The sequence below is a fragment of the Carcharhinus amblyrhynchos genome, chromosome 9, assembly GCF_965287045.1.
Source record: "Carcharhinus amblyrhynchos chromosome 9, sCarAmb.v2.hapA, whole genome shotgun sequence".
NCBI classification, from domain to species: Eukaryota; Metazoa; Chordata; class Chondrichthyes; order Carcharhiniformes; family Carcharhinidae; genus Carcharhinus; species Carcharhinus amblyrhynchos.
The window spans coordinates 12667894-12695194 of record NC_137332.1 but is presented as its reverse complement, the minus strand read 5'-3'; the positions used below and the strand labels follow the sequence as shown (position 1 = coordinate 12695194).

At 46.4% G+C, this 27301-nt stretch overlaps 1 protein-coding gene across 1 annotated transcript in view; it reads left to right on the top strand.

Annotated features, from left to right (window-relative positions):
- LOC145348300 (uncharacterized) overlaps positions 1-27301 on the top strand; it is a 234426-nt gene that overhangs the window by 189548 nt on the left and 17577 nt on the right. Inside the window, exon 4 of the mRNA XM_080196501.1 lies at positions 2279-2484. Coding sequence (XP_080052627.1) covers positions 2279-2484 — 206 coding nt within the window. The remainder of the gene's footprint in view (positions 1-2278; positions 2485-27301) is intronic.

The window sequence follows — 27301 nt, the reverse complement described above, 5'->3', positions numbered from 1 at the left end:
GATAAATGGGCCTTTTTCAGGTTGGTAAGATGTAACCAGCGGAGTGCCACAGGGTTCAATGCTGGGGCCTCCACTATTAACAATTTATATCCATGACTTAGAGGAAGGGACTGATTGTATGGTTGCTAAATGCTGATGACACAAATATACTTAGGAAGGTCAATTGTGAGGAGGACACAAAGAGTTTACAGAAAGATTCAGACAGGTTGAGTGGGCGGGCAAAAAATTGCAGATGAAGTGGGAAAAGGTGATCTTGCTCATTTTGGCAGGAAGAATAGTAAAACAGTAAATTAATTAAATGGAAAATGATTGCAAAACTTTGCAATACAGAGAGATAGAAACATGGAAATATAAAAAAAAGGTGCAGGAGAAGGTCATTTAGCCTTTTGAGCCTGCTGTACCATTCATTATGATCATAACTGATTATTCAACTTAATAGTCTAATGCCACCTTCCCCCCATATCTCTCGATTCCCTCGCCTCGGACATTTTCTCTTCCACCTTCTTCCATCAGGAAACAGAACTTTCCTTGGCCCCTTTAAACTAACAAACCGTATACTTGGAACCCTCACTGAGACTTAGTAGTCCAGGGGCTCATCCCTAAATCATAAAATCCTGCACAAGGTCCTTTCCATGCTCCGCGCCCACGCGCGCCCCCCCCGCCATCCCCCCCCCACCACCCCGCTCCAATTCCCGTGGCGGGGGGGATCAGTAAAATTTCCATTCTTCAAGAGAGCTTACACCTGCTCCATTAATTTGTGACTCCCACACTTATGGGTTATTTCTCTGGCATCATCCAAAATAAGATCTGCCTGAACTTTGCAATAGGGTTCAAATGGCCTCACTGCGTTTGGGTTTCCTGCCCATGTGAATTATCCTTGTTCCCCGCCCCCCCACTTCCTGCCAGCAAAAATGGAATGTATCAGAAATGGGGATGGGACTTCCCCAGTCGAGTCCTGCCCTCCAGTTTTATTTGTCCGCGGATCTTCCCAACCCTGTAAGAATCTAGCCCCTTGACTTAAACCACATAACGCAAGGCCTTAAACAAAATCAGCTCGGATTTTCCACCGAACAATTTAGCAAAGCTGGTTACCATTCATGTTCCTTCTTTTGAATTACCCTTATCTTATGTAGTTGATGGAAACTGCAAACATAATTTCATTTTAAAATATGGATTAATATACAACAGTGTCTGCGGTAACAAATTTAAAGCCCTTGCTGGAGGCTTGCAAGCTGTAGAATATAAATACTGTACATAATAAAGACCATCCTCACTGGTTTAATAATATATAACGATTCATGCACAGTTGCATGTTTAATACGTTACCCTATTTTCTCATAAGATAGTATTAGGATAGATTTATAACTGGCAGAGTTGTTGAGTAAACCAATATGTACTTGCAGCTATAATTTTATTTGAACTTTGCAAAATGAATTGCGGCAATAATTAGAAGTCATCAGACATGAGTTATTGCCATGCTGTTTCACTGTCTTGTTTTTTCCTGGCTATAGACTATTTATGTTCACAGCGTCAAGCATATTAAGATATTTGTTCTCATATCATGGAGTAACGCAGTGCAGAAGAAAGCCATTTAGCCCGGTGGACCAATGCTGGCTCTTTGAAGGAGCTGCCCCGCTTCATAAGATGTACGAGCAGAATTAGGCCACTCGGCCCATCGAGTCCGCTCTGCCATTCGATCATGGCTGATGTGCTCCTCATCCCCATTTTCCTGCCTTTTCCCCATAACCTTTCAACCCATTACCAATTAAAAATCTAACTCCCCCTTAAATTGACTCACTGTCCCAGCATCCACCGCACTTTGGGGTAGCAAATTCCATAGATTCGCAACCCTTTGGGAGAAGTAGTTTCTCCTCAACCACTTATCCTAAGACTATGACCTCTCGTCCTAGAATGCCCCACAAGAGGAAGCATCCGCTCCACTTCTACTTTATCCGAACCTTTCATCATCTCAAATACCTCAATTTGATCTCGTTCTTCTAAATTCCAGACAGCACAGGCCTAAACTGTTCAATCTCTCTTCATATGACAAACCCCTCATCTCTGGAATCAATCTAGTGAACCTCCCCCGAACCGCCCCCAATGCCACTATATCTTCCCTCAAATATGAGGACTTTCCCGATTCACTTTCCTGATTGCCCTGCAAGGTTTTTTTTATCCACTTCAAGCGTTCATCCAATTCCAGTTTGCAAATCACTGTTGAATCTGTTTCCCAGCACATTTTTATTCCATCGTGTAATGATTTTTTCTGTGTCCACAGTACCACCTTCAGACTGGTTCAGCGTGGAAGCTTGTTGCCAGCCGTTGGCAGAATTGGATGATCCTCACTGTAATCCTGGGCCTAATGACCATTGTCCCGTTCACAGTGTATAGAATGATGACAGCCTTCGACAACCCACCGCCTCATTCCCTGTTCAAAGCAGCATCTATTTGTTTTGGACTGCTATCAGAAAGCTTCCTAATCAAGTGAGTACGATCCAAGCACTGGCCTTTTATTCTGTCAGCTAAAATGAAAGCAAATTGCTGCGGATGCTGGAATCTGAAACCAAAAGAGAAAATGCCGGAAAATCTCAGCAGGCCTGGCAGCATCTGTTAGGAGAGAAAAGAGCTGACATTTGGAATCCAGATGACCCTTTGTCAAAGCGTTGACAAAGGTCGTCTGGACGTGAAACGTCAGCTCTTTTCTCTCCGTACAGATGCTGCCAGACCTGCTGAGATTTTCCAGCATTTTCTCTCTAAGTCTTTTTAGCTGCCGTTCTGAGACACTTCAGTAAAGCTCTTTCCCCACTCCCCCGCTAAAGGTTTCAGGAAATCATATCGTATTGTTGATAAATAATAAGCCGCTTGATAAACTAATTTGCTAAGAGCTGCAGAGTGTGTTGAACATTGCAATATCCACACATGCTTAATTTTCTACCTCCAGTAAGCGTGTAATGAGATGTGCAATGAGAGATTAATCACACTGGCTTATGCCCTGAAATGAACCTTGTGTGGTCACCATTGCTCACAATGTCATTGTAACAATGCACAGAGAGATCACTAGTCCATGTATAGTTCAGTTGCTCCCCCTTCCTTACTTGTGAATCAGTCGGCAATGGTATTCGCTGTTGGAGAGTTATCCTGCCTTTTAATTAAGATGGGATTCTTTCTAACATAGCAGTAGCACGATTACTGTCAACAGAGTTGACTTAATGAAATTGTCACATGTGGAGCAACTTTTGATATCAAAATGATATAGTGAATGCAATTCTCTCATGGTAACGTTCACTGACACTCACCATTTTGCTCATTTAATACTTTTTTTGATTCAGTGCTGCCCATTAGGGCTGTGTCTCAGACACATACAGAATCACTATGCAATCCCGACAGTACAGAAATAGGCCCTCTGACCCATTGAGTCTGCACCAACCACAACCCCCTTTTATCCCTGCTAGTCCTCCCTGAGGCTAAGAGACAATTTATCATGGCCAAGCAACCTAACCTGCACATCTTTGGACTGTGGGAGGAAACCGGAGCACCTGGAGGAAACCCACGCAGACACAGGGAGAATGTGCAAACCCCACACATTCAGTGACCCAAGCCAGGAATCGAACCCGGGTCCCTGGTGCTGTGAGGCAGCAGTGCTAACCTCTGTGCCAATGTGCCACCCAAAGGTTCACCTGATCTATGATCTTGCCCACTCATCAAAGCTGTCTGACGTTGCCTCGCAGTCTCTCTGCACCTACCTTACAACAACCCTTACCTACATTGTGCCCACAGGTTTGAACGAGAGTTGAACTCGTGACCCCCTGGTTTACATGGCAGTGCTCTAATCCCTGAGCTAAGGAACCAACTGCTGATAAAACTTCCCAGCACACGCATGACACAATGCATGACATGAGGTTGCCTCCTGCTCTGCCTGAGTCAAATGTGGATATTTGACACATGTCCATCAGCAGACATTAACATAGCTGGGTTTCCTCGAATATTTTGTCCGGGGATTATGGACAGAAACTATTTAAGAGCAACTTTGTCGCAAAACTAAAAGATGGCAGTAACAGGGATGCCCTCCAGTATGATAGTCTGCTGCTTTTCCTCAGAGAAATGTTTGAGATGAATAAAATGACAAAGGCATAAGTCACTTTCTGCAGTGACTGCTGCTATAGTTTTGTGTGGAGATTGTGATTATATTGCCCATTTAGAGAGAGCTGTGAAACTTCCATCTGGCTGGTTACACTTCAGGAGAGCGAAGGAGTGAAGGACAAGCAAACTTGTATGTGAATACATTAGACACAAAAAGGGAGAAAGTGGAAACCGCGCTATATCAGATTGGTGTTTCTTTTTAACTGTGACCAGGAAACCACTGCTAGTCAACTGTCATCTGTACCATCCCAAAGTGTTCCGGACTTGGAATAATCCCATGGCACTACTTGAGGAATCGTAGGGAATTTCCCTGGTATTCTGGCCAATGCCCCCACCCCTCCAAACCAACATGATGACTGGAATTTTACAAGCCCCTCCTGCGGTGGGTTTTCCCACAGCGAAGGGATCTCGTCTTTGGCTGTTGGCGGGACTGGAGGTTGATGGCGATTGGCAGGAATTGCCCGCCTTGTTGTCAGGCGACCCACAGCAGGGGTCAACTTTGGCAGGATCGTAAGATCCCATTGATAGGTGGGGTCATAAAATTCCCACTCGCTGATTCTGTTAAACACTGCTGTGTGCTAATAGTGGCTAAAACCCGATCTGCCAAGTTGCTAACAGTCACTACACTGCAAGCTAATTTATAATTTAAAATGCACCCCGAGACATTTCACCCACATGCAGCTTCAACAAATTATATTTGTTCTCACCGGAATGTTGAGGGGCAACCTGATAGAAGTCTACAAGATTATGAGGTGCCTGGACAGAGCGGATAGTCAGCAGCTTTTTTCCAGGGTGGAAGACTCAGTTATTAGGTGGACATAAGTTTAAAGTGCCAGGGGCAAGGTTTAAAGGAGATGTACAAGGCAAGTTTTTTACACAGAGGGTGGTGGATGCCTGGAACTTGCTGCTGGGGGAGGGAGTAGAAGCAGACACGATAGTGACTTTTAAGGAGCGTCTTGACAAATACATGAACAAAGAACAAAAACAGCCCGGGAAACAGGCCCTTTGGCCCAACAAGCCCGCGCTGCCATCGCAACGCCACCAGTCCCCCCCTCCACCCACGACCCTTGTCTAATGTTTTATGGCCATCCAGATTGAGGGAAAACTGATTTAGGGACAATTTATTACTGCCAATCAGCCTAACAGCACATCTTTGGGGTGTGGGAGGAAACCGGAGCACCCGGAGAAAACCCACGCAAGCACGGGGAGAATACGCAAACTCCCACAGACACCGGCCCAAATCCATGTGTCTGCACAGCAATCAGCGATAGTCACTGAGCTGTCGTCTTGCCCAGTATCTGGTCCAGTTTAGGCACACACTAACGACATGAAGCACTAGGCCAATCTCGAACAATCAAGAGCAGCCCAAGTACGACCCATCGCGTGTATGCCCCTCGTTGGACACAAGGCGGACCGACTTAAAACCTGTGAATGAAAAGGAAAAAAAAATATGATGGGAATGGAGGGATATGGTCCCCGGAAGGGTAGGGGGTTTTAGTTCAAATGGGCAGCATGGTCGGAGCAGGCTTGGAGGGCCGAAGGGCCTGTTCCTGTGCTGTCATTTTCTTTGATCTTTGTTACTTATAAATGCATCTTGGTCTGTCATTGTATGTTTATGGGGAGATCTCATTGAGACGTATAAGATGATGAATGGGGCGGATAGGATAGAGGTAGAGAGACTCTTCCCGCTCAGAAAGGACAGTAGGACTAGGGGGCACAGCCTCAAGATAAAGGGGGGGCGGTTTAGAACAGAGTTGAGGAGGAACTTCTTCACTCAAAGGGTGGTGAATCTCTGGAATTCTCTGCCCGTTGAAGTGGTGGAGGCTGCCTCGCTAAATATTTTTAAGACGCGGGTTGATGGGTTTTTGATAAGAGAGGGGATTAAGGGTTATGGGAAGAGGGCGGGAAAGTGGAACTGAGCCACGATAGATCAGCCATGATCTTACTGAATGGCGGGGCAGGCTTGAAGGGCTAGATGGCCTACTCCTGCTCCTATTTCTTATGTTCTTATGTTTAGTCAAGATAATACCATAATTGTAAAGAGTATTTACAGCACAGGCCACTCAGCCCAACAGATCCAAGCTGGTATTTATAATCCACACAAGCCCATCCTTAAATTATAATCGAATAAGAAGTTTATTTATCAGTCACAAGTAGATTTACATTAACACAGCAATGAAGTTACTGTGAAAAATCCCACCTGTTCGGGTACACTAAGGGAGAATTTAGCATGGCCAATCCACCTAACCAGCACATCTTCCAGACTGTGGAGGAAACCAGAGCACCCGGAGGAAACCCACGCAGATACGGGGCTAACGTGCAGACTCCGCACAGACAGTGATCCAAGCCAGGAATCGAACCCCGGTCCCTGGCACTGTGAGGCAGCAGGCAGAACAAACAAAGGTTTTTCAATTTGTGGTCTTCAAATTGCCTGGCTATGGGGCTAAGGGTAGCGCTGTCTGAATTGATACATGCGGTTAAAAGGAGGAGGCTCGATCAATAACTCTGAATACCAGACAAAGCCTCACAAGATGCCCCCCCCCACCCCCCAATGCCCACAACCATTATCTTAGCTGCATTAGGAGAAGGCGCAGGCCAGGTGGGTAGCCCTATGGCTAATTTTACTGTGTGGGTTGGAGTCGGGAAAGAAAGTATCTCTTTGGGTGGGAATGGGGGGTGTCCCATGTGTCCATCAGATGCACAACAAGGTCACAACCTCCCCTCCATCCCTTTAACCCTCTTCCTCAGCCTCCCAAAGCCAATTCCCCTTTCCACCTCCCCTCTCCTTCCTCACTGGGAGCTGCCAGCCAGGCCCCACCTGCACATCAGACCTGTCGTCTTTCAGATCTTCTTCCTCACTGATGCCTGTTGTCCCATCAGTGGACTCTGCTCATACCTGGCGTGCCTGGGACTGCAGGGGGAATTTTCTGAGATGGAACTGCTTCCTCAGAGGGTGTTGAGGGGAAAGGGGTGGGGTGGGGGGGGAATGGTTGGGAGTGGATAGAATTCTCTGGCCTTTATAGCGAGGGGGATAGAACATAAAAGTAGGGAGGTCTTGCTGCAACTGTACAGGGCACTGGTGAGGCCGCAGCTGGAGTACTGTGTGCAGTTTTGGTCACCGCACTTGCGCAAGGATATTTTGGCCTTGGAGGGAGTGCAGAGGAGGTTCACTAGGCTGATACCGGAGATGAGGGGGTTGGACTATGAAGAGAGACTAAATAGACTGGGTCTGTACTCGTTGGACTTTAGAAGGATGAGGGGGGGATCTTATGGAGACGTATAAGATAATGAAGGGGATGGATAGGGTAGAGGTAGAGAGAGATTCTTCCTGCTTAGAAAGGACAGTAGGACTAGAGCACACAGCCTCAAGATAAGGGAGGGACAGTTTAGATCGGAGTTGAGGAGGAACTTCTTCACTCAAAGGGTGGTGAATCTCTGGAATTCTCTGCCTGTTGAAGTGGTGGAGGCTGCCTCACTAAATATATTTAAGTCACGGGTAGATAGGTTTTTGACAGACAAGGGAATTAAGGGTTATGGGGAGAAAGCGGGAAAGTGGAACTAATCCACTTCAGATCAGCCATGATCTTATTGAATGGCGGGGCAGGCTCGAAGGGCTGGATGGCCTACTCCTGCTCCTATTTCTTATGTTCTTATGTTTCTCACCTGAAAGCAATTAATGCTCCATGAGCATAAAATGGCTGCAGGGTTGCTGACTTTTTAATGACCAATTCTTTGTTTTGTGATCAGGGTCCAGATAGGGATCTTGGGAATTGTCCTGAACTATCATAGAATCCATAGAATCCCAACAGTGCAGAAGGAGGCCATTTGGCTGCACGAACCACAATCCCACTCAGACCCTATCCCTGTAACCCTCATATATTTACTGTGCTAATCCCCCAACACTAGGGTCAATTTAGCATGGCCAATCAACATAACCTGCACATTTTTGGACTGAGGAGCACCCGGAAGAAACCCACGCAGATATGGGGAGAATGTGCAAACTCCATGCAGACAGTGACCCGAGCCAGGAATTGAACCCGGGTCCCTGGTGCTATGAGGCAGCAGTGCTAACCACTGTGCCATCATGCTGCCTTGCTGTGCTACCAAGCTTCTTGAGTCTGTAGTGTCTCAAAACTATTCCTCCTTTATTTACAGCGAATATTTACACAGTTGCACCTCTACGTAGGTTGAAGCTTCTCCACCTTCTGGATCTCTCTTACTTCTCAATCACGTGATCTGACCTCATTATTACATCGGCATCACGTATGCTTCTGATGTTATTCTACATTTCCCCCAACTCTTTATCCCTCTCATAGATACATCCTCCTGCATGCGGGCTAATGCTAACTGTTGTGTTGGGAGATGGAGGTGTGCCGGGAGATGGATACAGCACTTATATTTGGGAAAGTGAATGATAAAGAGCCGGGTGATTTGGGGGGAGGGATGAGGGGACTGGGGGGTGTGGGGGAGAGGGTTGGGGGTGCTCAGATTCACATTAAAAACAGTGTTTTTAGGGGGTGAAATTCTCCAGCCTCCCAGCCACGTGTTTTGCATCAGCAAGAGATGGCTTCATGTTTGCTCGTGGCGGGATTCTCTGGACGCGCCGCTATCAATGGGAATTCCCTATGACATCACCCCCATGCCGGTGGGAAACCCACAAGTGGGGGTGCACGGCCAGTGGGATCGGAGAATCCCACCGCTGTGAATGGCCAGAGAATTCGGCCAAGGCTATTAAAAACGTGAATGTGACGTTGGGCTCCTGCTGTGAGACAGTGAATATAACAGTTAAATGTGTAATGTTCTTCCACATGAAACCTTTCACCAGGCCGCAGACAAAAAATTTGGACTCTACCCAATAAGTAAAGGTCTGAGTCAATGGAGATGATGCAATGCAGTCCAATAGTCACTGCCTGTCTGAAAAAAAAACCATTGCAAAGAAAGTATTTGTGTCTGAACCGAGTACATAACAGGTTAATTTGATAGAGATGTTAAAAATTATAGTGAAGAGATGGGACTGGATAGATAGAAACAGGCTATTTCCTGTTCCTGCAGGGTCCAAGATGAGGGAACATAAAATGTGAGATGAAATGTGAGATTTAGTACAGAGAACAGGAGAGACTCCTGAATGCAGCGTGTTATAAGGCTTTGGAATGCATTTCTGGTATGAGTGAGGCGAAACAGAGACTATGGGTGGAAGTTTCAGAGTTGGCAACAGCTTCAAATGGATAACAATGAATGGACTTGTCATTATCTACCCTGGCCAATTTTCTGTTCGTTTAGATTTCAGCAGAAAGGAAATGAAGCAGTGTTTATTATGAGTTACCATTCTGCAAACCCCCACCCGCCCCTCCACCCCCACCTCACATTTTAAGCCCCCCCCCCCTCCCCCCACAACTGAAATTGAATGATGGGTTTTCTAGGTGATTGAAGGAAGGGGGTAAGGCAACACTGGGGAGGGCATTGAAGGTACATGGGATTAAAACTGCAGCTCAGTGATAAATTAACTGCTTTTGCCAAATGGCTTGATTCTCTCTGGTAATTTCTGTGTAATTCTATATCAAAAATGAGTTAATTATTATAGGTCTATATATACTATACTGATATATTACATCAACCTGAAATAAGCTGTCTACACCTTTCTGCCTATCTATCTCACTTTCCTTCTCTCTATCTCACTTTCTTTCTCTCTATCTCACTTTCCTTCTTTCTACCTCACTTTCCTTCTCTCTATCGCACTTTTCTTCTCTTTACCTCACTTTCCTTCTCTCTATCACACTTTTCTTCTCTTTACCTCACTTTCCTTCTCTCTATCTCACTTTTCTTCTCTTTACCTCACTTTCCTTCTCTCTATCACACTTTTCTTCTCTTTACCTCACTTTCCTTCTCTCTATCACACTTTTCTTCTCTTTACCTCACTTTCCTTCTCTCTATCTCACTTTCCTTCTATCTCACTTTCCTTGTCTCTACCTCACTTTCCTTCTCCCTATCTCACTTTTCTTTTCTCTTTCTCACTTTCCTTCTCTCTATCCCACTTTTCTCAATTGATACACTCCTTAAATTCATCTCTTTGACCAAGTGTTCAATCACTTGACCTACTGTTTCCTTACATGTGTCAGTGTTATACGTAGTTTTCCAATGCTCCAGTGAAGCATCCTGGGACATTTCATGGGAGTTCGGGTGACAAGGCATGTTATGTACTCTGCCCCTCACGATCAAGTCTGTTAATGTAGCCAGATTACAAAACTCTGGTGCAGCCGCACTTGGAGTATTGCGCACAGTTCTGGTCGCCGCACAATAAGAAAGATGTGGAGGCATTGGAAAGGGTGCAGAGGAGGTTTACCAGGATGTTGCCTGGTATGGTGGGAAGGTCTTATGAGGAAAGGCTGAGGGACTTGAGGTTATTTTCATTAGAGAGAAGAAGGTTGAGAGGTGACCTAATTGAGGCATACAAGATGATCAGAGGGTTAGATAGGGTGGACAGTGAGAGCTTTTTTCCTCGGATGGTGATGGCTAACACAAGGGGACATAGCTTTAAATTGAGGGGTGATAATTATAGGACGGATGTCAGAGGTAGGTTCTTTACACAGAGGATAGTAAGGGCGTGGAATGCCCTGCCTGCAGCAGTTGTGGACTCGCCAACTTTAAGGGCGTTCAAATGGTCAGTGGATAAACATTTGGATAATATTGGAATAGTTTAGGTTAGAGGGTCATTAGATTGGTTCCACTGGTCGGTGCAACATCGAGGGCTGAAGGGCCTGTACTGCGCTGTAATATTCTATGTTCTATGTTCTATTGGTCAATGTATGGGACACTGGATGATCGTGGCTCCATTGACAGACTTGATCATGAGGGGCAGAGTACATAACATGCCTTGTCACCCGAACTCCCATGCTTGCCTTAACAATCTAGTTTCCTGTTCTGTAAACCACCCATTTTTCTGTGCTTACCATAAGACCGTAAAGATATAGAAGCAGAATCAGGCCATTCGGCCCATTGGGTCTGTTCCACCATTCAATCATGGCTGATATGTTTCTCAGCCCCATTCTCCTACCTTTTCCCCATAATCTTTGATCCCCCTACCAATGAAGAACCAATCCATCTTTATATTAAATACACTCAATGGCCTGGCCTCCACAGCCTTCTGTGGCAATGAATTCTGTAACAACATTAAAGAAAATCTGCTATAGTAATGTAAGAATGCCACCGAAGGGTTGAGAACATACACAATCAGTGGGCAAGACCGGCAGACCCATCCAGCCTGCCCCACATCTCATGATGGCGGGAGCTTTCTGACCCAATACCTAGCAACAGGTAGCAGCAGGGTTAGCCTATGGGATATTTGCACAAATTGGCTGCTATGTTTGCCTACACAATAACAGTGACTGCACTTCAAGCGTAATTCACATGAAACGATTTGATATGAAAATCCCATCCTGGACAATTTCCTCCTCTTTAGTTTAGAATTTAATGCCTCAATTCGCTTGCACATTGGCCAACCTGGTATGGTTGCGTGCCTTGGGTGAGGGAGAAGGAGATAGAGGAGGAAAGAGACATTTGGCCCAGGTCTGGATCCTATGACAATCCTGTCCAGTAACTGTTGATGTCTGAATTGGTAACCAACATGAAGTTTTGCATTCCAAGCAGGTACACATTTGAGCTGGTAACCAGTGAAACAGGTAGTGCCACTTTTGACAGGGGTCAGAAGAAACTTTAAACCTAGTTCACATGTTCAGCTGCTGAACCCTAAAGGTTCATGGCATCCTCTCCAACAGTGGGTGGAGGGGTGGACTGGTGGTGTTGAGATGGCAGCGCGGGCTCGTTGGGCCGAAGGGCCTGTTTCCCGGGCTGATTTGTTCTTTGTTCTTGTTTTAGCTCTTCTCCACCCTCCAACAGCCTCTCCCTCCACTCTTCAATAGTCCACTCCCAACGGCCTTTCCCCTCACTCTTCAATAGTCCACTCTCCACCCTCCAGCAGTGCCCCCCAACTCTTCAATAGCCCACTCCCCTCCCTCCAACAGCCTCTCCCCTCACTCTTCAATAGTCCACTCTCCACCCTCCAGCAGTTCCCCCCCAACTCTTCAATAGCCCACTCCCCTCCCTCCAGCAGCCTCTCCCCTCACTCTTCAATAGCCCACTCTCCACCCTCCAACAGCCTCTCCCCTCACTCTTCAATAGCCCACTCCCCACCCTCCAACAGCCTCTCCCCTCACTCTTCAATAGCCCACTCCCCACCCTCCAACAGCCTCTCCCCTCACTCTTCAATAGCCCACTCCCCACCCTCCAACAGCCTCTCCCCTCACTCTTCAATAGCCCACTCCCCTCCCTCCTACAGCCTCTCCCCCCACTCTTCAATAGCCCACTCCCCTCCCTCCAACAGCCTCTCCCCCCACTCTTCAATAGCCCACTCCCCTCCCTCCAACAGCCTCTCCCCTCACTCTTCAATAGCCCACTCCCCACCCTCCAACAGCCTCTCCCCTCACTCTTCAATAGCCCACTCCCCTCCCTCCAACAGCCTCTCCCCCCACTCTTCAATAGCCCACTCCCCTCCCTCCAACAGCCTCTCCCCTCACTCTTCAATAGCCCACTCCCCTCCCTCCTACAGCCTCTCCCCCCTCTCTTCAATAGCCCACTCCCCACCCTCCAACAGCCTCTCCCCCCACTCTTCAATAGCCCACTCCCCACCCTCCAACAGCCTCTCCCCTCACTCTTCAATAGCCCACTCCCCACCCTCCAATAGGCTCTCCCCTCACTCTTCAATAGCCCACTCCCCACCCTCCAACAGCCTCTCCCCCCACTCTTCAATAGCCCACTCTCCACCGTCCAACAGCCTCCCCCCTCACTCTTCAATAGCCCACTCCCCTCCCTCCAACAGTGCCTCCCCCCACCCTCCAACAGCCTCACCTCCTACCCACCCACCAACAGCAATTCAACCCCCCAACTCTGCAAATCTCCCAAAGCCCGCTGTGAAAGCTGATTCAATTGATGTTTCCAAAACTCAGGTTGATAGATTTTTCTTGGACAAGGGCACTGAGGGATATGACAGATAAATGGAGATGTAATTGAATGACAGAACAGACTCTCTTGGGGCTGAATGGCCTCCTCCTATTGGAAGAAGAGCAGATCATTTCCCCTGGTGCCTGGATCCCTCAGCTAGCAACAGGGTTAGCTGCTCATTTTTCCCACTGCCTATGGGATATTTGCACAAATTGGCTGCTGTGTTTGCCTACACAATAACAGTGACTGCACTTCAAGCGTAATTCATGTGAAACGATTTGATATGTCCCTCAGAGATTAATAAGGCACTCTCTGCGTACAGCTCTTCCTTTTGAGTAAATGATGTAATTTCACGATGCTTTTGCAGGTAACATTGGGAACAGGATTGGCAAACTAACATGTGCAATACACTTGTGTATTGCATACATTAGCAACAAACATTATGTCACACCTCCCTCCTCTATCCCCTTGGTACCCGCTGCCACTCTAAGCACTTCATTGGCTCAGACCCTTGACCTAGTTGTAAGCAGAAATGAACACAAGGGACTGAGATCCATGGGAAGAGTTCACAGAATCCATGCAAAGCAGAGGGAGGCCATTTGGCCCATCGGAACTGCACCAACAACAACCTCACCCAGGGCCCTATTCCCGTAACACCACATATTTACACTGCCAGTCCCCCTGATGCAAAGGGGCAATTTAGCATGGCAAATCAACCTAACCCGCACATCGTTGGTACCAAGGGGCAATTTAGCATGGCCAGCCCACCTAACCCTCACAAAATTTGAACCTTGGGAGGAAACAGAGATTGATTGGTTAGGAGATCAAAGGTTATGAGGAAAAGGTGGGAGAATGGGGTTGAGGAACCTATCAGCCAATGATCGAATGGCGGAGCAGATTCGATGGGCTAAATGGCCTAATTCCGCTCCTATGTCTTATGGTGTAAACCGGAGCACCCAGAGGAAACCCACGCAGACACAGGGAGCATGTGCAAACTCCACGCAGACAGTAAACCGAGGCTGGAATTGAACCCGTGTCCCTGGTGGGGCAGCAGTGTGAACCGCTGTGCCACCCATGTTGATGTGTCCCATTCGGAATCCTTGCGATAGCTGGACATTATTTGATTCACTTTACATCCCAGAGCTGGGGAGGTACATCCTTACCAACTCCTCTGAATGTTCCTCGTCTCTTTGGCTGAATGGCTGCCCGCAGATAGAGAAACAGAACGGGCCTGATAAGTTGTTTGTGAAAGGCGATTAAGTTTCTAACAGGGTAGGTGGCTGTTGTTCAAAGCATTAAAGTTCTCAAAGTGTAAAATGCCCTGATGTAGCGGGATTTAATACGAATGTCGGTTGGTTACTTTGCTGTTTCATTAGTAACGGATACTCAGGGGAAGCTGTGCTGGCATTTCCAAACTCCTCAGTTTCAGCTCTAATTTCTTGCCAATGAGGTATTTTTATACCACATAATAGCGTCGAGATTAGTGCCAAGCGAAAATGTCAAACCGACCTGCACTTGATCAATGCAATCAGGCCAGCTTTGGATTCCTTACAAGATGCCAGTTTTCTCTGTTTACAAAGAAATTGAAACCTGAACTGACAAAATAAAAGACGGGCTGCTTCCAAACGGTCAGCGTTGGAGCTGAGACGGTGCACTCTTCTCTTTGAGTTCAGGGAGCTGGGGTCAATTCAGATTAAAACAAATCTCAAGATCAAAATGATTTGACTTGATTTATTGTTGTCACAAGCCTAAAGATGTGCGGGATTGGCCATGATGAATTGCCCCTTAGTGTCAGGGGGACAGGCTAGGGTAAATGTTTGGGGTATTGGAGATAGGACTTGGGTGGGATTGTGGTCAATGCAGACGTGATGGGCCAAATGGCCTCCTTCTGCACTGTCTGGATCTAGTGGGATACAGTGAAAAGTATTGTTTCTTGCACGCTATGCAGGCAAAGCATACCGTTCATAGTATACAAGGAAAGAAGAGGATATGGAATGTAGTTCATGGTCACAGCTAGGGTGTAGAGAAAGATCAACTTCATATAAGGTGGGTCCTTTCAAATGTCTGATGGCAGCAGGGAAGAAGCTGTTCTTGACTCAGTTGGTACGTGAATGAGTGCTATTTCTTCTACGAGTGCAATAATTTGGGGCAGTGTGGTGAATGTGGACCCACATTCAATTCGGGGCTTGGGTCACTGTCTGTGTGGAGCTTGTACGTCCTCCTTGTGTCTGCGTGGGTTTCCTCCAGGCGCTCCTGTTTCCTTCCACACTCCAAAGATGTGCGAGTTAGGTTGATTGGCCGTGCTAAATTGTCCCTTAGTGTCAGGGGGCTAGCAGGTTAAATTTGTGGGGTGACGGGGATAGGGCCTGGGTGGGATTGTTGTCAGTGCAGGCTCAATGGGCCGAATGGCCTCCTTCTGCTCTGTAGGGATTTTAAGATTTTATCACTCCAACGCAATCATACAGCAAGGACTGTATTGCAGCATTTGAAAACTACCCTTGTTCTATGGGGTGAAAGGACAATCCCAATCCACTCCTTACTGATGATAGGTTAATACCATATATTCCCTGTAATTGAGAATTTAGGATCCTGATAGCGTTACTCACACATACCGCGAAGACAGCCGATATTTAGTTTTCCTATCTTCGCTTAGACATATTTCTGGGGGTCTGATAATGTCACATTTCATCAAATGACAATTAATCAAATAGGGAGTGGCCTAGTGGTATTATCACTAGACTGCTAATCCAGAAATTCAGCCAATGTTCTGGGGACGTGGCTTCAAATTCTGCCACGGCAGACGGTGGAATTTGAACTCAGTAAAAAATATCTGGAATTAATAATCTACTGATGAGGCGGCACGGTAGCACAGTGGTTAGCACTGCTACTTCACAGCTCCAGGGACCTGGGTTCGATTCCCGGCTCGGGTCACTGTCTGTGTGGAGTTTGCACATTCTCCTCGTGTCTGCGTGGGTTTCCTCCCACAGTCCAAAGACGTGCGGGTTAAGTCGATTGGCCATGCTAAAATTGCCCCGAGTGTTCTGAGATGTGTAGGTTAGAGGGATTAGTGGGTAAATATGTAGAGATATGGGGATAGGGTCAGGGTGGGATTGTGGTCAGTGCAGACTCGATGGGCATCTTTCTGCACTGTAAGGTCTCTATGATTCTATGATACTGATGACAATGAAACCATTGTCGATTGTCGGAAAAACCCATCTGGTTCACGAATGCCCTTTAGGGAACAAAACCCACTGTCCTTACCCAGTCTGACCTATATGTGATTCCAGAGCCACGGTAATGTGGTTGACGCTCAGCTGCTCTCTGAAATTGCCTAGCAAGCCATTCAGTTCCAAGGGCAACTCGGAATGGGTAATAAATGCTGGCCAGCCAGCGATGCCCATGTCCCACAAATGAATTTTTAAAAATCCTACCACATTTATTCATGTGATTTTCATATGTAGATTTGCATGGGTTATTGTATTGCCCAATAAGAGGAGAGATGAAGGGAGGGGGAATAGATCAAAGGCATTAGTGTACAAACCAATTCTGGAGGTCGTTTAGCTCAGTTGACTAAATGGCTGCAGTCTGATGTAGGAGGATACCATTAGCATGGGTTCAGTTCCTGTACCAGCTGAATCCAAGAAGGCCTATCCAGTTGCCTTGTAAAATCAGTTGTTTCTCTCCAATGGGGAGAGATGCCCATGGTTCTTTGTGCATTATGGTTACTGTCATGGGCAGATTTTATTTGTTCCTTTTTATTTTCCATGATTAATATGCCCATAAGTAAGAGGTGTCAGTTTACTTACCCTCAGAGTGGTTGTTCCAATTAAGTTATTCCAGCAGCAATCTTTTTGTGGGTTTCAAAATAATCTTATTTATTATCACACATTTAGCCCTGATGTTTAAACCACGACACCTCGCTGATTCGATTCATACACACTATCACATACAAAATAAGGTACTGCTGAAGAAAGTACGATATAGTTACAGCTTTTAGTTGTTTCGGTCTCCTTTGTGGCAGACCTGTAGTTTCTTAGATGAATTGATATTTTAGCTGAGGCGATGCCTTGCAAAGCAGAGAATTCTAACTGAGCTGCACGGCTTCTTGAAGTCAAATTTCTAGAATGTTAGTTCTGAGTTTAACTCAAAGTTGCTGCAGATTCAGGAGAGTCCATCTTCCACTTTCATGGTATTACTGTTTATTATCTTGGCTGCTTAGATGACTTGTAGTGGGTTTGATGGCTTCTGGTGGGAATCTGTTTCTTGAACAGTTTCTGCTGTTTGTAAAAATAAACAAAAAGTATAGCTTCCTCAACATGTTGATTTGAATATGTTCAAAGTATTTTTCCAAATAAGTTGGGTGATTAGGTCAGTTATATATCCTGTGTTGTGGATTTCATAGCTTGAGATATTGAGACAGCAGTGTCCCTGCACCTGAAAGACCTATCTTGGAACCAATTTTTACAGATGCACCATAGAAAGCATTCTTTCTGGTTGTATCACAGCTTGGTATGGCTCCTGTTCTGTCCAAGACCACGAGAAACTACAAATGGTCGGGAACAAAGCCCAGTCCATCACACAAACCAGCCTCCCATTCTCCAATAGGCACATGGCATATTGCCCTTTAACTTGATCATTTATTTGTGGGGAATGGCTATTTTGAAGATTATACCAGAACTCAGCCTGTGGTTTGCTGGTGGCACAATGGTTAGCATTGCTGCCTCACAGCACCAAGTACGTAGATTCAATTCCAGCCTCGGGTCACTGTCTGTGCAGAGTCTGCACATTCCCCCATGTCTGCCTTGGTTTCCCCTGAGTGCTTTGGTTTCTGAGTGTCACAGTCTGAAAAACATGCTGGTTAGGTGCTAAATTCTCTCTCAGTGTACCCGCGCAGGTACTGGAGTGTGGCAACTAGGGGATTTTCACAGTAACTTCATTACAGCGTTAGTGTAAACCTACTTGTGACAACAATTTTAAAAAATCAACTTTTAGACAACTGGACCAGTTATTTCCATAATATAATATGGGCCAGCTCATTGGCTACACGTTACTGGAAAGACACTGAGAGCTGTGTGGGCTTCTATTTGTCACCATGAGAACTATCCATTGTCGTGGCAAAATAGCTTCTCCAAGAAACAGCAGAAAATAAAATGGACAGAACTGTTAGGGAGCAAGTGCAACATCCTGCATTAAATTCAAGGAGATGCCTGAGACCAAATATGTTGTTTTTCTTTAATCCTGTCTAATAAGCATTTTGCTTATCTTCCAGTCCTCTGGCTAAGATGATTGGGCAATGTTGAACTGCAGTAATTTGTTAAATTAGTTTTACCTCTTTTTATTCTCCGGTAATGGTAATGGTTTTAGCTTTGTTCCCCCTCAGAATATGTTATTTTATAGTTCGACAAGCATGGAACATACCCACAGCAACTCACTATATATGCATGTATGCTGGGTGGAGAATACAGCCATGCTAATGCATGCCTAATAGCTACCAAACTCAAATATTACCATCATCCAATGTTACTGAATATATTGTCATAATCAGTATCATTAACTTAGAAAATCAATAGCTAGATTTGTATCCATCTAGCATCCAATGTAGCATTTGTTGCACATTTATTTGCGAACTAGCAAATCCAAGTTATATCTCCTTCATCGCCACAGCGCGTTCTGGGGCTGCATGGCAGCACAGTGGATAGCACTGTTGCCCCACAATGCCAGGGAACTGGGTTCAGTTCCAACCTCAGGTGACTGTGCGGAGTTGGTACGTTCTCCCTATGTCTGCGTGGGTTTCCTCCACTTTCCTCCCACAGTCCAAAGATGTGCGGGTTAATAGAAACATAGGAACAGGATGAGGCCATTCAGCCCTTCGAGCCTGCTCCACCATTCATCACGATCATGGTTGATCATCCAACTCAATAGCCTAATCTTACTTTTTCCCCATAATTTTTGATCTCATTTACCCCAAGTGCTATATCCAGCCGTCTCTTGAATACATTTAATGTTTTGGCACCCAACTACTTCCTGTGCTAATGAATTCCACAGGCTCAGCATTCTTTGGGTAAAGGAATGTCTCCTCACCTCCATCCTAAATGATCCACCCTGAGACTGTGACCCCTGGTTCTGGATTAGGTAAATTGGCCATGTTAAAAGCACGTGGTTATGGGGATAAGGCAGGGAGGGCTTGGGCTTGGGTGGGATGCTCTTTCGGAGAGTCAGTACAAACTCCAGTTAGTCTTTCTGCGCTGTAGGGACCTATGGTTCTGTGGACTAAGGGCAGGTGTTGCAGCTCAGCCCAAGTCGTAATTCAAAACTTTTGAACCTTGTTGCCCAAAGACGCAAACCATTTATGAAGTTGCTGAGGAAGTGATATCGCTTTGCTCAGTGGTGCAGGCAACAGCTTTTGCTTCAGCCAGCCTCCTGCTGTCCACTGTCAGTGTCTGTCACAATCACTGACTGGCCTGAGGTGGAGCTGGTGCTCGGAAAGCTCCTCTTACTTCCTAACTCTGAAACTACATGACATCGTAACCTTTAAAGAAATGCTCTGAGACAGTATTTAAACAACAGCCAAATCCTTTGTGACCTTTCTTTTTTTTTAAGGAAGGGTTCTCCTTGCCCAATGAACCGTGACAAATTATTTTTTTATTGCGTGGTGGTTTTGCAGCAAGTTGATGATGATCTTTGTGCTTTGCAGCCGGACAGTAAACTCCAATGGCTTCCTGCACTATTAGCTTTGGGATCCTCAAGAGTCTATCTTCCCCTCACCCCTCTCCCCTGTCCCATTTCACATTTGCACACTGCCCTTCAGCAACACCACTCAAAAACGCAGCGTTAGTTTTTAAAGACGATACCCAACTCCACCGCAACTCCACTGTTGCTAAATTAGGCTCACCTTGTGAAGGAGCAGCGCTCCGAAAGCTCATGCTACCAGATAAATCTGTTGGACTTTAATCTGGTGCTGTGAGACTTCTTACTGTGCCCATCCCAGTCCAACGCCAGCATCTCCACATCATGGCTAAATTATCGACTGCCTATCTCACATCCAATACTGGATCAGCAGAAATTTCCTCCAGTTGTTCTTGGTCCTCGCCCCAAATGCTAATGAACTAATGTTTGGCACGGTGGTTAGCACTGCTGCCTCATGGCGCCAGGGACCTGGGTTCAATTCCAGCCTTGGGTCACTGTCTGTGTGGAGTCTGCACGTTCCCCATGTTTCTCTGTGGGTTTCCTCCGGGTGCTCTGGTTTCCTCCCACAGTCCAAAGATGTGCTGGTTAAGTTGATTGGCCGTGCTAAATTGTCAGGGGGATTAGCAGGGTAAATACATGGGATTTTGGGGATAAGGCCTGGGTGGGATTGTTGTTGGTGCAGGCTCAATGGGCCAAATGGCCTCCTTTTGTACTGCAGGGGTTCTACGATTCTAAACCAGTCTGTTTGAAATCCTGTGCTATTCCCGATCCCAAGAGAATCTGGTGAATTGGTGCAACGACAATCATTTCACCCTCAATATCAGTAAAACGAAGACAACTTCAGGAAGCGTAGTGAAAACATGCCCCTGTCTACATCAACGGTGAAGAAGTGGAAATGATCGAGAGCTTCAAGTTTCTAGATGTTCAGTTTATCAACAACTTTTCCTGGTCCCTCCATGCTGACACTATAATTAAGAAAGCCCCCCAACAACTCTATTTTCTCAGGAGGCTAAGGAAATTTGGCATTTCCGCGACAACTCTTACCAATTTTTACAGATAGAAAGCATCCTTTCTGGATGTATCACAGCTTGGTATGGCTCCTGCACTGCCCAAGATCACAAGAAACTACAAAGGATCGTGAACGAAGCCTAGCCTCTCATCCATTGACTCTATCTACGCTTCCCGCTGCCTCAGCAACACAGCCAGCATAATCGAGGACATACTGGATTCCACCTTCTTCCATGAGGAAAAAGATACAGAAGTCTGAGACCACGTACCAACTGACTCAAGAGCAGCTTCTTCCCTGCTGCCATCAAACCTTGAATGGACCTACCATATATTAAGTTATTCTTTCCCTGCACCCTAGCTATGATTATAACACTACATTCTACAGCCTCTCCTTTCCTTTTCTCCAATGTACAGTATGAACGGTATGTTTTGTCTGCAAGAAACAATACTTTTCACTCTATCCCAATACATGTGACAATAATAAATCAAATCAAAAATTTGATCTCCTGACCATATATTTGCACTGAGAATGACCAATTCTGCGTCTGCGTTTTATCTTCACCATGTGGTACAGTGGCAGAGTGGTTAGCAATGCTGCCTCACAGCGCCAGAGACCCGTGTTCGATTCCCAGCTCGGTTCACTGTCTGTGCGGAGTCTGCATGTTCTCCCTGTGTCTACGTGGGTTTCCTCAGGGTGTTCCGGTTTCCCCCAACAGCCCGAAAGACATGCTGGTTAGATGCATTGGCGATGGTAAATTCTCCCTCAGTATACCTGAACAGACGCCGGACTGTGGTGACGAGGGGATTTTTACCGTAACTTCATTGCTGTGTTAATACAAGCCTACTTGTGACGCCAACAAATAAACTAAGCTAAAAAAACTAAACTTCATTCCTATCTCAGCACCTCTGCTGCTGAACTCTTTGTTTGTTCTTTCGTCACCCCCTGGAATTGGATATTGCAATGTTCTCCTGGTTAATCTCCCACTTTCTCACTTCTATGAACACCAGCTGATCCAAGGCCATGCCATAACTCTCAGCAAGTCCCATTCATCTATCACCTCAACGCTCAGTCATTAATTTTGGTTCCTGCTCAAACAATTTCTCGAGTTTAAAATTCTCAGCCTCCATGGCCTCCTCCCAGTTTCTGTACTTTAATCTCTCCCAGCCCGCAACCCTTTGAAATGGGGAGGGGGGAGGGGGGATAGTTATCCAGAGACACAATGTAATGCTCTGGGGATACAGGTTCAAATCCCACCATGGCAGATGGTGAAACTTGAATTCAAAGAAAATCTGGAAATCATGGAATCATTGTCAATTGTCATAAAAACCCATCTGGTTCAGCAATGTCCTTTTGGGAAGGAGATCTGCCACCCTTACCTGGTCTGGCCTACTTGTGACTCTTACAATGCCCTCTGAAATGGCCTAGTAAGCCATTCAGTTTAAGAGCATTTAGAGATGGGCAATAACTGTGGGCCATTGGCCATTGTCCCATCAGCTTCCTAGACCCCAAGCTCTGGAATACCCACCATACATCTCTCTGCCTCTCTCCCTCCTTTAAGGCACTTACTAAAGGCAACTGTTTGACAATCTGCTGTTGGTCATCTCACCTGATCTGTCCTTGTGTGGTATCACGCTTTGTTTAATGATGCTCCTGCAATTAATCACCTTAGGATGTTTCATTAAGTTAAATTTGCAATTAAAAACACAAGAGGTTGCCAATAAGCTGTACTGGAACAAAATCCATCCAAAGGTCAACAGCCGGAATTCTCCGACCTCGCCCACGGCTTGGATTCTCCGACCTTACCCACAGCTGGGATTCTCCAACCTCGCCGGTAGCTGAGATTCTCCAGGCCCGCTTCTGTGAATGAAGTTTTGGCTGAGCACCAAGTTCTCCATTCTCATTGGCAGCGATGGCGGGGCATTCGAGACTGGAGAATTCCAGCTGTTGTAAGGGCGATATAAGGTGATCTGGATTCTTGTGAGTAATGGGGCATGGAGGTGTTATCTGCTCTGCTGAATGAGGCAGTGATGAAGATACAAGATGAAGCTTGGTGATGCTAAATGAACATTCACTGACCATTTGCCTAGGGCAGTAGGCGGCACGGTGGCACTGTGGTTAGCACTGCTGCCTCACAGTGCCAGGGACCCAGGTTCAATTCCCAGCTTGGGTCACTGTCTGTGTGGATTTTGCACGTTCTCCTGTGGGTTTCCTCTGGGTGCTCCGCTTTCCTCTAACAATCCAAATATGTGCGGGTTAGCTGGATTGGCCATGCTAAATTGCCCCTTAGTGTGAGGAGGATTAGCTAGGGGTTACGGGAGTAGGGCCTGGATGGGATTGTGGTCGGTGCAGGCTCGATGGGCCGAATGGTCTCCTTCTGCACCGTAGGATTCTATGATTCTGATACACCACAAGTATTTGGATCACTTCTTCCCCAGTGACAAAAAGGCAATGAAGATATTCATATATAGAATAGGGTTGGTGGTACACCAAGGAAAAGGCCACTTGGTTGCCCTATCGATACTGGTTCTAAGAGAGCTATTCGATTAGCCCCATTCTCCTCCTCTTTCTGCATAACTCAGTGTCATTTTCCTTTCCGTGTTTATATCCAATTCCGTTTCGAGCATCGCTGTTACATCTGCTTCCATTATTTTTCCAGGCAGTGCATTGCAGGTCACAGCAACTTGCTACGTAAAATATTCCCCCTCATTTTTCCCTCCAGTTCTTTGAGCAATTATTTATGGCAAAAAAAAACGCGCTGGCAGCACAGGTCTTTCTTTTTCGGGTTGTAGAAATTAATCCTCTTAATTAGCAGCTCGCAACTGTGGTTTTGGATGGATGGTCTGGCACAGGTTGAACAAGTCAAGTTAAACAGCAGCATGTTGGCACAATGCTGCCTCACAGTGCCGGCAACACTGGTACAATTCCAGCCTTGGGTCACTGTCTGCGTGGAGTCTCCCTGTGTCTGCATGGGTGTCCTCCGGTTGCTCCAGTTTCCTCCCACAGATATGCAGTTAAGTGGATTGGCCATGCTAAATTGCCCCTTGGTGTCCCAAGATGTGTAGGTTAGCCGTGGTAAATGTGCAGTGTTACGGGGATAGGGCAGAGAGAGGGCCTGGATGGGATGTTCTTTCAGAGAGTCAGTACAGGCTCGAAGGGCCAGATGGCCTCTTTCAGCGCTGCAGGGATTCTATGAAACCTTTCCTTGGATTACAAAAGCTGTGCTTTTTACTCACTAATGTGCTCGAAAGATCTTAAGCACTTTCCTCCTTTTTTCCCATGGCAAAAAGACTTTGAGGCAGAACCATTGTCACTTGGGGAGGTTAGAACACAGCTCCAGTCAACACAGGTGCCTTGAAATACAGTCAGGCTTCCCTGATATCCGAGTTGTTGGCATAATGTTGGCATAGAAAGTTTACCAGAGCGATTCCGGAGATGGCAGGACTGATGTATGGAAGAGAGATTGACTAGGTTAGGATTGTTTTCACTGGAGTTCAGACAAATGAAAGGGGAATCTCATAGAAGCTGATAAGGGCCAGACAGGGTAGATTCTGGGAGGATGTTCCCGATGGTGGGGGCATCCAGAACCAGGGGTCACAGTCTGAGGATTCAGCGTAGACCATTTAGGACGGAGATGAGGAGACATTTCTTCACCCGAAGAGTGGTAAGCCTGCGGAATTCATTACCACAGGAAGTAGTCGATGCCAAAACATTGAATGTATTCAAGAGGCTGCTGGATATCGCATTTGTGGAGAATGGGATCAAAGGTTATGGGGAGAAAGCAGGATTAGGCTATTGAGTTGGACCATCAGCCATGATTGTAATGAATGGTGGAGCAGGTTTGAAGGGCTGAATGGCCTCCTCCTGCTCCTATCTTCTATGTTTCTTTGACAAAGGGTCATCTGGACTCTAAACATCAGCTCTTTTCTCTCTCACACATGCTGTCAGATCTGCTGAGACTTTCCAGCATTTTCTCTTTTGGCTTCAGATTCCAGCATCTGCAATAATCTGCTTTTATTCGATGTTTCTATGCTTCTACAGGGCAGCAGGGTGGCACAGTGGTTAGCATTGCTGTCTCACAGTGCCAAGGACCTGGGTTCAATTCCCGGCTTGGGTCACTGTCTGTGTGGAGTCTACATGTTCTCCCCGTGTCTGTGTGGGTTTCCTCCAGCTGCTCAGGTTTCCTCCCACAGTCCGAAAGACGTGCTGGTTAGGGTGCGTTGGCTGTGCTAAATTCTCCTTCAGCGTACCCCAACAGTCCTGGAGTATGGCAACTAGGGGATTTTCACAGTAACCTCATTGCAGTGTTAATGTAAACCTACTTGTGACACTAATAAGTAAACTTAAACTGAGGAGAGAGCTTCCACTATATCTCAGGAAACACGCTTCCCCATCTCAGTTCCACCACCGCACACCCACCCCCCCCCCCACACCATCTTAACACTGCAATCCTTTAAAAATAAAACACACATTGAATGTTACAACCATGAGGAAAACAGGAAGTTCAAATCTGGTATTATTTTTGGACCTGGTTCAGAAAGGCAACAGCAGTTCTTAGCAAGTCATTCTCCCTCTAATTACCGCCTGAATCCTATTAATACCAGGCCTCAGTAAGTCCACTGCAGCTTATTCTGTGTAATGGGCAGATAAGCGTCTGATCCACTCCATTTACACCCAGTTACAAGAGAGTCGCAGGCATCGGCCGCACTCATCTATTTGCCTCAAGATGATTTATTAGGTGACTGGCAAGTGGGTGGGCGAGTTAGGAATGTGATACCCGAGGATGGCTATTTACATTGGTAAGTGTCCAGAGGAAAACTGGCCCAGCACTCGCAGTTAAATTTGTTTTGTATATAAACGCTGATTTTCATGTCGGCTGCAAGATTTACATTGCAAACTATCATGTAGAGGTGACAGCGTTAACTCAGCAATGAGACTGCAGCTTAAGCCAGGCTTGTGTTCCGGATAAAAAGTTCACAGTTGAGGTCAAAAGGTTATTGGACATCTCCTACCTCGTGTTCGCTTGTCATTGCCCTGCATGTTGTCAGCTTATAGCTTCCTTCCTCATCCTTTTATGCACCAAAGTTAGCAGGCAATTGATTCTGATGCTCATGCTGCTGATGCCATGACATTATCTTGCTCTTAATCCCTTAAATCATAGAATTCCCAACAGTGCAGAAGGAGGACATTCAGCCCATCAAGCCCGCTCCGACAACAATCCCACCCAGGCCTCATCCCCATAGCCCCACCCTGACCAGGCCAATTTCGTATGGCCAATCAACCTAACCCGCACATCTTTAGACTGTGGGAGGAAAGCAGAGCACCCGGAGGAAACCCACACAGATACGGGGAGAACATGCGACTTCACGTAGGCAGTCCCCCAAAGCTGGAATTGGACCTGGGTCCCTGGCGCTGGGAGGCAACAGTAAAGTTTAAAGTTCGTTTATTAGTCACAAATAAGGCTTACATTAACACTGCAATGAAGTTACTATGATACTCCCCTTGTCGCCACGGTCCGGCACCTGTTCAGGTCAATGCACCTAACCAGCACGTCTTTCAGAATGTGGGAGGAAACTGGAGCACCCGGAGGAAACCCACATAGACATTGGGAGAATGTGCAAACTCCACACAGACAGCGACCCAAGCAGGGAATCGAACCCGGGTCCCTGGAGCTGTGAGGCAGCAGTGCTAACCACCGTGTCACCATGCACATTTACCATGGCTAATCCCCCTAGCCTACACATCATGGGACATTAAGGGGCAAGTTAGCATGGTCAATTCACCAACCTGCACCTTGTTGGACAGTGGGAGGAAACCGGAGCACTCGGAGGAAACCCACGCAGATACAGGAAGAATGTGCAGACTCTGCACAGACAGTGACCTGAGGTCAGAATTGAACCTGGATCCCTGGCACTGTGAGGCAGCAAGGAAGGGAAGGGAAGGTCTAGAAAGTCCAGAATCATGGCACAGTTTGATATAGAATTACATAAATATACAGCACAGAAACAAACCATTCAGTGAGGTTCGTCCTCCACACGACCCTCTTCCCAATTCTCTTCATCTAACACCATCAACATGCCTGTCTTCCTCTCTTCCTCATGTGATTATAGAACTTCCTCTTCTCCATCAATGCTACTCGCTTCATCTACTCGATTTGGTAATGAATTCTATATTGTAGCCATTCCCCAGAGACAGAGGTTTCTCCTGAATTTCCTGTTGGATTTATTAGTTACTGTCCTACATGTGTCGGCCTTGGCTCTGGACTCACCCACAAGTGGGAACATTTCTTCTGTGTCGGTCCTACCAAACCCTTAATCTTAAAAGATTAGCTCACCAACCAACCCTCCCTTCCAGAAAAAGCCGGATTTAATGGGTGGGATTTTCCCACCGTGCTCGCACCAAGACCTGAAAATTCCATCAACGAACCTTTGCACAGTCCATGTCCCGCCCGCTTTGATTCCCGTGGTAGTCAGG